General features: G+C 40.6%; 1 protein-coding gene across 1 annotated transcript in view; it reads left to right on the top strand.

Annotated features, from left to right (window-relative positions):
- Positions 1–4,884: 4,884 nt before the first annotated feature.
- Positions 4,885–12,350, top strand: part of LOC118327562 (putative methyltransferase NSUN7) — a 15,008-nt gene continuing 7,542 nt past the window's right edge. The window contains exons 1-10 of the mRNA XM_035660974.1: positions 4,885–4,897; positions 5,001–5,141; positions 5,684–5,866; positions 7,419–7,477; positions 8,699–8,835; positions 8,979–9,131; positions 9,739–9,922; positions 10,661–10,874; positions 11,014–11,157; positions 12,257–12,347. Of these exons, the coding sequence (XP_035516867.1) occupies positions 4,885–4,897; positions 5,001–5,141; positions 5,684–5,866; positions 7,419–7,477; positions 8,699–8,835; positions 8,979–9,131; positions 9,739–9,922; positions 10,661–10,874; positions 11,014–11,157; positions 12,257–12,347 (1,319 nt within the window). The remainder of the gene's footprint in view (positions 4,898–5,000; positions 5,142–5,683; positions 5,867–7,418; positions 7,478–8,698; positions 8,836–8,978; positions 9,132–9,738; positions 9,923–10,660; positions 10,875–11,013; positions 11,158–12,256; positions 12,348–12,350) is intronic.

Genomic DNA, 12,350 nt, shown 5'->3' with positions numbered 1-12,350 from the left:
AAGAGTCCCTGTCCCATCTAATAAAGGGTAAAAAGCCCCCAAAAATATATTTATAACATTTAAAAGTTATGGTAAGTTATATGGTATGCATCCTAACCACCAGGACACCCAACATTTTGGGGAAGGCCCTTTCCTGTTTCAACGTAAAGCCCCACACAGAAATGGTTTTCCCTGTTGGTTGTGGAAGAACTTGACAGACCCCTGACCTGAACCCCATCCAACACCTTCTGGATGAACTGGAACACCAACTGCCAGTCAGGCCTTATTGCCCAACATTAGTAATCCTGTTGTAGGCGAATGAGAGCAAATCGCTTTGCCAGGTTCCCAAATCTTGTGGAAAACCTTCCCAGAACTGCAGAGGCTGTACTAGCACCATGAGGGATTTAGATTGGGAGATGTTCTATCACATATGGACATAATGTCAGGGTGTCCACATACTTTTGGCCATATAGTGCACAATACCTGTCCCTTTTTTTGCAGATCAACTCAAGGTCATTTAAGTAGTAAACACACACGCAAATATATAAAAGAGAGAAGTAAATACTTAGGTTTACAGAGGTAGGATGGTGTGAGTGTATGAGTCTGTAGGTAAACTGAAGAAACTGCTTCCAGCACCGTACAGCTTCCCGTAAAAGATTAGACCTTTATTGAGAAAATTCCAGATCGGCTTATGGCCTCACGACCCGCTGTCTCCAACCGGGCCGATTATTGAATACACACACAAACACACCGACACACACACATACACACACACACACACACAAACACAACACATGGGGAGCAACTGGAGCCCTGTTGTGAGGCGACATTGATGACGCGTGTTGGATGGGATTATCTCTCCAGCTGTACTCTCACACCCGTGGAGAAGTGAGGCTCATTTGGACCCCAAAAAGCTCTCTGAGGTTTTTCCACACACTGATGAAACCCCTGTCTGCTTTCTTTCTGGAAAGTTCTGAAGCGTACCAAGCATCACTAAACCACAAAAATGTGCGTCATGTCATGTGTCCTTCTTCTCCATAATTACTTGGTTCATATATGCATCTACATACAGGGTGCAGACTGCTGGACTTCAGTCTGCACCCTGTAGCAGAGAGACTGATCAGAAGAGTCAGGTTCATGCATTCTTAATGGCCAAGTACTCAGATCATATAGAGGCCAGAAAGTGGCTTTGAAATGGGTCACGCGCTGCAGGAATAAGACAGCGCCGCGTCCCCTAACATAACCTAGTACAATGTCTCCCTCTGTTGGTCTGATGGAGACATTTCATAGCTTTGATTTATGGCAGCAGTTTAAAGGAAGACCCCCACTGAGTTTAAGTGCCTTTTTCTTACAGTCAAAGTAAGACAGTCACTATTTATTACACTATTAGCAACTTTTTTCCAAAAACTAGAAAACAGCTTGATGTCTTAACAATGTCCAACCTGGTTCATTAACAATGAATGTAAGACGCATAGATTGCTTTTAAGTTAAAAACTTATACAGGCTGACATTCAATGGTAAGTAGTTTTTCGATGTCATTAATTTAGCGATGGAAAGTAGAACAAAGTCAGTGAATACAGCTGCACGTGAATTTCAGTTCAATATGAAATCAAATATAACTGTTTTCAATATAACCACTGTAGCTAATTAGCATTGCCTTAAAAGAAAATACCAACAACAAATCTCAAAGAAGTAAATATTAATTCAGATTTAAATTCACACTGGCACACAGCACTGACAGTAGAATCCCATAATTAAATAAAAATAGGGATGTGGGTAGACATACGTATACTGAACTGCTATTTTGTAGACATGTTTAAACAATAATGTGTTTAGAGCTTAGATTTAGGGTTAGGTTGGATTAGGATGCATAATCAATGTTTAGACCTTTTTTTTTGTCTCAGCATGGAAAGAGCTCCAGGAACTCCAAAGGAATTGTGTTAAGGAAGTTAAACATTTTCTAACCCATCAACCCACAAGATGCTTCTACTCTACATAACAGTACTACCAAAGTGCATTTTGGTAAAAACTAATCATTGTTATGGCATGTCAGATGACATTACCTTGATCACATTTGGCAAGAATAAAAGTCCTCTCATGCACTTCTTGGCTAATATAATAAACTCTGTGTAGGTGGGATGTGATCACATGGTGAGAACCAATATTACATTTTCAACCTCACTTTACAGCACTGTACTCCAAGAGGCTTTATTGCACTTCCCTGTAGGGGTTTCTAAGTCTAGTGAATTGCACACTGCACCTGTGGCGGAAGAAGTATTCAGACCCTTTATTTAAAATTGTATTTTTACTTGCTTTTCTAGGCAGTGTACTATTTTAATTTATTAAAATTGAATTATCTGTTTCTGTTCTTGTCAACTGTGAAGTCTTTTGGAACTTCTGTTTTGAAAATTGTTATATAAAAAGTTAATTAATAAATGCTTATTTTTATTTATTATTATTATTATTATTATGTTAGTACTAGAGTAGTAAGTACATTATAAGTTAAAGTAGTAATACCACAATGTACAAATACTCTACTATAAGTAAAAGCGATTAATATTACAGCTGCATTAATGTCTACGTTGTATTTTACTGCTGCAGATTTGACAGTTACTAATTAGGTGTTAGACAGATCTAGTGGAATAAAAAGTACAATATTTGCCTCTGAGGTGTAGTGGAGTATAAGTAGCATGCTTGTGCCTGTATTATAATTACTTAACCCCCACAGAGATGTAAAGCCCTGCAGTGACCAGCAGGGGGCAGTCTCAGTCTGATCTTTCTGACGCCTGTCACTCATGAGGAGACAGTATGAACAAAGTTTACAAGTCCAACTGGTTAGATACGATACTGTGCACTGACATGTATCACATGATATTTGATGTAGCCTATGTTCCAACACATTATCACACACAAACACACACACATACACACACATCTTGACTACCTGTCAGAGCAGGTGAGCAGGTTCCTCATAAATAGATCTGAACAAGCAAGAGTCTCAACAAATACACCAGTCTATTAAAGTCTTTAAAAGAGGCTTTACTGTTATATTGCCAGATATACATGTTAAAAGTTGCCTCATACATGTTTTATGTATTTTACTGTATATCTGTCACAGAGAGGAAAGGCCTCCTTCATTATCATATTGTTGCCATGGTGTTTCAAACTCAGGGCATGCTCCAGAAGAAAACCATTCATGACATGAAGAAGTGATAGGTGCATGACTCATTGGGACACTATATGACACCTAATGTAGAGGAGAGAATACCAGTTTGTTGTTAATAGTTCGACTCTGGATATTTGCTCAGGCTGCATTTCTTTGAGACGATGAGCTGTGTTGCTCCCATGAGGAGGATTCTGAATGACAAAGGTAAGACCTGCTATGCAATTTTAAACAGCCCATCATCGTCTATGCAGATTACACTAAGCTGCTGTAGCCTTTTCTCCCAGTCCTGCCTTTCTAAAGTGGACTTTCTCCTGCGGAGGATAGGAAACTGCTACACACTCATTAAATCACTGCTGTTTGATATTCATTAATTTATTCCATTTGCACTGACATGGCCTTATTGGACACGTTGCACATTTCTGGTCAATTCCAACTTTGTGCTTAAACATTGATGAGTGCCGTAAAAGCCGATTACACTCTGTCTGTGTTTCTCTCTATTAATCCAGTTTAATTAGAGGCTAGTGGTCCCTGGCACTTTTTAGGATGTTAATCCTTATGTGCCAGTTCGTCTCAAGTGAAGTGATGTCTTCTGAACACCCACATCACTGGTTCAAACCACGTCCTTCAAACATGTCTACCATTACTTCAACTTTATTTTGTCCCTGGAGGGCAATGGGTTTTTCCAGCAAGGTATAGTAGAGTACAACACAGACTTACAGTCCAGTAAGGGGGAGGGAAGGCTCCCTAAATGCAGTGGGCTGTAGTAGTCGCTGGACTTCAAAGCCACAGCAGCAATAACTTCTAAAATTTACAAGACAAATTAAACAAGTATGTGCAGAATATGACCTTATAAATGCACAAAGAGGCAGAGGTGCTGCCAAGACCACCCTAAAACAATCGCCGGCCCTCCCCCATGAATAGTCTCATATGCATAATATGATTCAGAGTAATGAGTACTGTATGCATAATATGCTTTCATTTAAATCAATAATGTATACGTTTTATAATAGTTCATGTGAAGGAAAATCACAAATGCACAGCCAGGCTTTTGGTTGTGGTGTGCCACCCCAAGACACCCCCATGGAAAATGTCTACAATAACAGTGACCAGGCATGTTGATTACATGATCAACATCTCTGCCATCATAACACAATCGACCATCAACAAAGGAATAGACGCCATTATCATCATCATTAATCAGACATCATCTTCATCATGAACAACATCATCAAATCATCACAACTACACACTACACGCTGAGCAAAGTGAGCAACCTTGGATACTAACTCTTCCCAAGGATCCAAACCAAATTTTTTATGAGCTTGTCTATTAAAATGTGGGGGTTGGATTGTGTCATACTATGTGTGTGTGTGTGTGTGAAGTAGCTGCAGGTCAGTGAGAGGTGGACCTTTGTCCAGTGTCGGCCAGCGGGTCATTATTTATTCATGCTGATGTATCTGACCGGCCGCCTAATTGCAGCAGGAGGAGCCCAATTACCCGCAGCGTCCTACAGCCGCACTGTCTCACATTCACAGAAACTGGAAGGTGGATCACATGTCAGCCATGACTAACGCTATGCGTCTTATTTACATTTGCACATCTCAGGTTAAACTCTGTAAACAAACAATGTTTGTGTCTGTTTGGATGCTCGTTGGTTGAGAGCAGACTTAAAGACATTTAAGAGAGAGACAGACTAAACATCAAGTGCTTGACAAGTGTTTGGTTTTGTTGCTGTGAGCATGGCGGACAAAGGTAAGGTTTTTATGCTGCTGTGTTTTTTTTGTGTTTTGTTTGTGTGTGTGTAACATGAGTACACACTACCCCCCCCCCCCCCCCCCCCCCCCCCCCTTTACAGTGGGCTCCAGTGAGGATGTGAATACGAGCTCTGTGACGGAGGAGATCTTCATCTCACTTGAAGACCACAGCCAGCCCACCAACAAGGAACCACTCTCATTTCTACCTCCTCTTCCTCATCTCTCATCTTTACCTTCACCAGGTGAGATACTATTCTGAATCTTTCAATATTTGATCTCATACTGAGGATATTTAATCATATTCAAACTATTTTCCAGTACAGTGAAATGATTCTTCATATTCCAGTGGTTGTACACTGATCTAATACACTGTATGGTGATAAAAGCTGCAGTTCAACACTGGACAATGAACAAGAGCTTTTATTGTGAAAAGAAAGACAAGGCTCTCAAATATACTCATGCAGCCTCAGGTTGCAGTCACCTATAGTTGAGCTGCTCAAGCCAAAAGACTAAACAAAGCAGCCGTCCAAATACTGAAACTTTATCCTAAAGTTAGGGTATGAGATAAAATGTCTGCTGACCAATATCTAAACCTTCTACACTTTTGGAACGAGCACCTAAAGGCACTGTAACTTGTAAATTTTCCTCCCTGGTGTTTTTTTTCCATGTGCATCTGGCGTCACTTTTTCCACCTCCTCTGACATCTCTTCCCTCGTTTCATGACATTTCCTTGTATTTCCTCTCTCCAATCTGCAACAAATTCCCCCAATCCCTCTTCCTGCAGTCTCCCCTCCATCCGATCAGGCCTACCTGCAAGCAGCAGCCATTTTCCAGAAGCTTCGGACAGAGAAGACAGTCACACGACAACTTCTGCATTATGGGAAGAAGACAGACACATCATTACCAGAGAGTGGAGACAAAACCACACAGAGACGGGCCTACCAACTCGCCTTCAGCACGCTCAAATGTATGAATTTCTGAAGTCTGTTGTTTTCGGAAATTATGGAAAATTACCTTAGATTTGAGTAGTCCCACGCACCCACTCTGGAGAGGACAGACTGACAGTTAAACAGTCAGAGAGAAATTAATTTGATCTACTCTACTGCTACCTCTGCAGACCTTACCCACCTCCTATAAGTAAGCCTTATCTCTATAATGAATAGAAGTGGAGCTGCAGCATGTGTCAACTCCAATATTCACTTTTGAATAGCAGCTTCAACTGCGGACTGTAGATTAAATAGTATATAGTCATACATTTCATTTCTCCATGTGACTGCAAATTACTTCAGCTGGAGTTACAGTCTGTATGGGAGGTGATAAGAGGCTACATGCCATGGATACACATGCACACACACACAGAAAGGCACAGTAAGCACACACAGTTTTACATACAGTGTTTGACTGCACATGTAGGGGGTTGCTGGTATCTAGCTATGCAGATTGTTTAGATTTTATTCGGCCAAGTGTGGAGATATCGCTCTCTGTGAGGTCTGTCACCACCTCAGTGGATTTGAATGGGCTTGCTGGTCTGTGAAAGCAGCGGAAAATGAAAATTTAAAACTTCACAGTGGGTCAAATTCACATCATGTGAAAGGAGTCACTTGTAGCGATGAACATACAGAGATTTATCACCCAACTTTGCAGATACCCCGGGCTTTACAGAGCATTTTTTACATTTTGACGTCTTTTAGCTCATTGTTTTGGTTCACTCTCACCACTCTCATCATTTCGAGCAGAAAAAAGCTCTGATAGACACACTGTACACACCGGCCCAGCAGCAAATGGTAGAGACTAAACATACCAGTAAACACAGTGGAGCATTTAGCAGCTAAAGAGCCAGATATTTTATTGAAGGATACAAAAACATGTCAAAAAGGAGAATATAATGAATTTTGGACTCCAAATGAATGATAATGTTGCTGCATGTCTGATGGATGTGCAACAAGCAGCTGTTTGCTAACATGATCATTATGACAACTTTAAGTAATAATATGTTGTCTGCTCTGCTGCCCCCAAGTGGCCCAAAAAACTAAATTTAGTTTGTTTCTATTCATTTTATTGTTTTTACCTCCTTTGTTGGGTATGTCCTTCAGCCTAATTTTATCTGTCTTGCATGGCATTCTTCTCGTAAAACACTTTCTTACCGCTGTTAAGAAAGGTGCTATATAAATAAGGCTATTGTTATTATTAATTCTGGTTTTATAAAAATCAGCATGCAGAAACAGTCTCCTCTGAATAATTGACAGATTTTTCATTGGAACTACTTTCTACTTAAGAAATAGTAAAAAAAAAAATAGTCCCTACGGTTGAAGACAAGGTCTATGGATCATCTGGAGTGAAAGAAATAGTGCTATCAAAATCTTTAATGCACATTTTCATTGCTGTAAAAACCATAAATAAACTTGCATTTGTTTTTATGTAATTTGGGTTAAGCTTAAAGGTTTCTCTTCATTAGCTTTAGTGTGTCTGTTGTTTTAATATTTTCTTTCTGTTCATTAACAACATTGTTTTCCTTTTAGACCAAGATTTACTGGAGGACATCATTACTGACAGCTGCTTCCAAACGTCTCAGCATATTGTGAGTCCCACCAGATTTGACATGAGTGGTCACAAACCAAAAACTGATTAAAAACACTTCAGCACTTACTTACCGACTGTTAAACTGTCTGGGAGTTATCTGTCTGCAAATAAACTAGCTGCGTTCTCGCTGTCCATACGAATGTGCTCCATCAGAATATGGTACAATGGTAGCGAGGGAGACGGAGGTGCAGTTAAAGGCCATTTGTATTCAGATCTGTATGTAGTCTGGCTGGTTATAGGTGACAAATGATGCATACAGGAGAGGGACAGACGCACTCTCCAACTGGGGGACTTTAAATGACACTATAAAACACTGTGCAATGACACATACATGGACAAAGAGACACAGACATGTGTGTGTATGTGTGTGTATAAAGGATGACTTTATTGAGGGATGGGTGAACCAGAGAGAATAGGCTGACAAGTCATTAGTCTGAAAGTATGACCATAAAAGCTGCCACACAGCTCTTTGTAATTCCATACAGCCCTTTTACTGCGACATACATATTATACCTCCCACCCACACACACACACACACGCACTGAGAAATGAAGTGGAGGAAGGAAAGAAAGGGAAGTGTGAGAACAGATCTGATCATTACTTTTAGTTTTCCTTAAAGCAGTTATTATCTATAGTTTTATATTAACAATGGATCACATGACTACTAATATAAAAGGAGTCTCTTGTAGTGATAAAACCACAGCATGTAGGTGTTTGTAGTTTGAAAAATAAAGCTTTAAAAAACCCACTGATCTCTACCTTCCCAGCATCAAACAGCAGTTAGACACTCACTGGTGAACATAGTGGAGCATTTTGCAACTAAAAGACTTTTCCCCTCAGGAGTTGTTGGACAGAAACTTAACTCCAAATGAATGTTAACGTTGCTCCACATCTGCTGTATGTATAAGCAACTGTTTGCTAACAAGTTCACTATCAACTTGAAGGTGATATTAGTATGTCAGTGATGCGTTTACAGCTTGTTTCCACTGCCCCCAAGTGGCCAAAAATCGTAATGCGGGTTTATGATGAAGACGATTACAAGCGACCATTTTCAGAGCAGAAATTTTGGCTTTACATAGCAGGAAATGTACAGACGTAATCGATAACATTATAAACAACTGGTTAGAGCTAGTTCCAGCGTCCTGGTGTGGTGAAAACAATATGACAAGTTAATTATTATCTATATAATGATGATGATGATGATGATGATGTTTTGCAGTCCAGCGACTTGTTGCCATTGGCGATGGTGATGCTGTTTGACTTCCAGGATCGAAGGTTTTTGTCGCATGAACGTTCATCAAAGGAAACGGAGGAGTCTCTGCAGGAAGTCAAGGATCTGCAGGGCAGTCTGCAGAGGTGTGTGTGGGTGTAGATGAAGTGTTAATATCATGCATTTAAGAGTTTATTTCAAATGCAAATTGTTTCATCATGTTATCTTTCTTGAATAGGAAGTAGGAGATACGAGATTGTGATCTGAAGTATGTTTGAAATGAACACAGGTGTAAGACCAAGCTGGCTGCATCTCTAGCTCGCTGCAGAGTGAAACAGAATCTGCAGAGCGTCTCCTGTTTTCTGTCTGATGCTGTCAGGACCAAACAGCACAGAGCAAAATGTCTGCCACTTTACGCATGGGTCAATACTCTGAAGACCAGGTAAACTCATACATACACATAAACACACTCAAAGAGAGGTACATGCAGTCACTTTCACACAAATTTATTCTCTATTTGCACTCCAGTGTAGCTGCTAATCCAAGTCTTTTTGTATGTGCTATTGAGTGCCTGCATTTAAGAGCATATTGCACTTATTCAATTATCTGACTTTTCTGCAGTCAATGGCTCCCCTCTGTTCTTCTTTGTGGCATTATCCAGACTCCAGGCATAGTCTGTACGGGTATAAACCAGCAGGGATTAGTGTTTGACTTTAACAGAGTGGGTCTTTATGAAATGACTGGTACACTGTGAGTTTAAAGTGACAGTTCTGTGTAGGGGGAGTTGCAGTACGAGGTTAATGTTCAGTGAAGTCTGCTAGGGCGTATCTGAGACAGGAAGGATTCTTACAGCTTGAGAAAAGGAAGTGCTCCCGTTGATGTAATTCTAAATGCTGCAGCACCGTTCACCAGACAACGGTGGAGTAAACAGTCCTTGATTTGGTCACTGATGCAGTAGAGCCACAATATTTGTTTTAAATATCCTCTACCGCATGTGGGGGAGGGCAATGGTGTTAAATAAAACATGTTATCTCCCCCCTCCTGTGTAGCGCTGAGGAAGTGTGTGAAGTCTTACAAAGCGCTGGTTTGTCTGAAGTGGAGAACATGACCGACCTCAGAGAGTCAACATTCTGCAGAGACCCTCTCTGTCCAGACACACTCGTCTTCTCCCAACAGCTTCATGCTCTGCTCCGGCACAGCAGCCTCGCAATCACACATGTACTTAACTCACAGGTACATATGAATATGTGTGTGTAGTGAAGTGTGTGATTGAGCTAAACATAGCCAAATCACTAATGAGAAACGTCTCTCAGGAGCAGGCTTTTGAAGATAATTGGTACAAGACTGACCGATAGAAAAAGTACTTCAACTGATTCTTCCAAGTGCTGGTTAATAAAGCTACTTGAGTATAACTGTTTGCAGTTGGAAAAATAGATATTAAACAGTGTAAATCCAGATACTCTTCTAATCTTAACTGGCCATTTATTTATTCATTACAAATGGCTCCAATATCCCAGCTTCTCTACTTATGGAGGATCAAGAACATTTGTTTTATGTATAACCACTTTATTGGAGTACACTTCTTCATTAAGCTAAGTAAAAGGAAAATTACTGGTGATTACTTGATTTAAAGAGCCCCCAATATGTCCCCAAACTGCTTGCTGGAAGTTGCCCAATTAAATAAACAGGAGGAAATGAAGTGAATTGCTTCAATCGTTGACTAATAGTCCTTCTTAGACTAAAGCTTCACTTCACTGCTGTGAGACAGATTACATAAAAGTTTTCCTCTTTACAAAATGGCCTTTGCAATTGGATTTCTTGTAGTGTTGTAAAGTTTAAAGTGGTGTTAAAGAAGTTTGCTGTTGTCTTGAGGAGCAACACAGCGGTCTATAATGCTGGTGGACACAGTTTTTTCAGTCCTCCACATGTGTGAATAAACGCATTTGCACCTGGATGTTTGTCTCTTTTCAGGACCGGAGCGTGTGTGTGGCAGTGAGTGTGTTACGCCCCCTGCTGTTTGAGAACGGTGACGTGCTGGTGGTGGGATCTTTCTCTGCTGTGACTGTAGCTCACATAAGTGTCGTGGCCGCTGCCCGCTCTGGCCGGGTGTTGGTGTGCGGTGCTGATCACACACCTTTACAGATAGAGGAGATACAAGAACTACTCACACAGATGGACATCAAAAGTGAGTGACCGTAGAGAGAAATATTCAAAAAGTCAGCTGATTTTTCTATCTCTTATGAAAGTATATTGGACCTTTATTTCAATTTCAACCTACTGTGCATACTCGTGACTTTCCTGATGCAAATTCATGTCCAATGTAGATGTGCGAGTCCTGTCTCAAGCGTTCTGTGGTCTGGATGAGTGGGATCAAGCCGTCCAGCGTTTAAAGGTCATCATAGTGCTGCCTCAGTGTTCGTCCTCCGCCCTCAATGACCCTGTGCCTACCATCCACAGTGAACATGGAGGTATGTCGCACCACGGAGGAAGGATGGAAGAGAGAGGAACAGACCCTTTTCCAATGTCCCCCCTAAGACTTTAAATAACGTCACATGCATCAGTATACCTCAGAGAAGGAGTATTTATTGTCCCTCAAGGGGAAATTTTATTTATAGTAGAGGTCAAAAACACAAACACAACGTACAAGGGGACATGGGACATTAGTCACAACCATTAATGACATTTAAAACAATACAAACAAGACATGACAAGACCAATAATGCTTGTTGCTACTGGTGTACCTCAATGACACTAAGGGGACTCCAAATGTTGTCGCAGGAGTGGGAGAGCACTTTCTGAAATCATATGTCACCTGGACAGAGGCTTTCTGAGACCAGTAAAGTGCCCAGCCATTGTTTTTGCATTAGAATAATATGAATTGTGGGTAATCACGTCAAGAACGTCTGCAGAGTTTGCATATTTTTATTTGACAGTGACAGGGAAGGGTAAGAGGGGGGAGATAGAGAGTAAGTGGATGACACACAGCAAAGGGACACAGGTGAGAGTCGAACCCATGGACACTGCAGCAAGGTATGGAGACTGTGACACAGCCATGTAAGGAAGATTTAAAATGCCTGAGAAACAAATAAAACATGAAATAAATAGAAATACTATATTTCTATTTATTACGCAGATGCATTTCCTTTTATGTGCCTTAACTAAGACACAATTAAAACTGTGATTGTCTGTAGTTTTAAGGGATGAATTGTGCTGCAGGAGGTAACACTTAGGGCAATCTTCTAGACACAATTCTTAATAACTCGCCATCTTCTTTTCCTCCTCCATCCAGTAAGCTGACACAACCTAACTAACACTAATTAGCTGTCAGCACTTTTGGAGAACTGTGCCAACAAGATCCCTCTTACGGACCTGGGAACTGGGCCATTAAAGAATGTGGATAGAAGAAAGAGCTCAGGGATGGGAAAGTTACCAAAGAAACATGTCCCAAATAAAATATCACCCAATAGAAAATAAAATATTCTATAAATATTAATGATAATATGAGGAGGTGGTGTCTTTTCATTAAATTTGCCAAATATGATGAAATAAGTTTAATTCTGTTGACAGACTGGGATCTACTACCAGACCTGTCTCACGGTTGTGTATCCCTGAGCAAAATACACACAATGGCAACCCAGCAGGCACGACTACTAGCGCACGC

The sequence above is a fragment of the Morone saxatilis genome, unplaced genomic scaffold (assembly GCF_004916995.1).
Source record: "Morone saxatilis isolate NCDOM2014 unplaced genomic scaffold, NCSU_SB_2.0 Contig17, whole genome shotgun sequence".
NCBI lineage: Eukaryota > Metazoa > Chordata > Actinopteri > Moronidae > Morone > Morone saxatilis.
The sequence above is the reverse complement of the archived record's forward strand: the minus strand, read 5'-3'. Positions and strand labels throughout refer to the sequence as shown.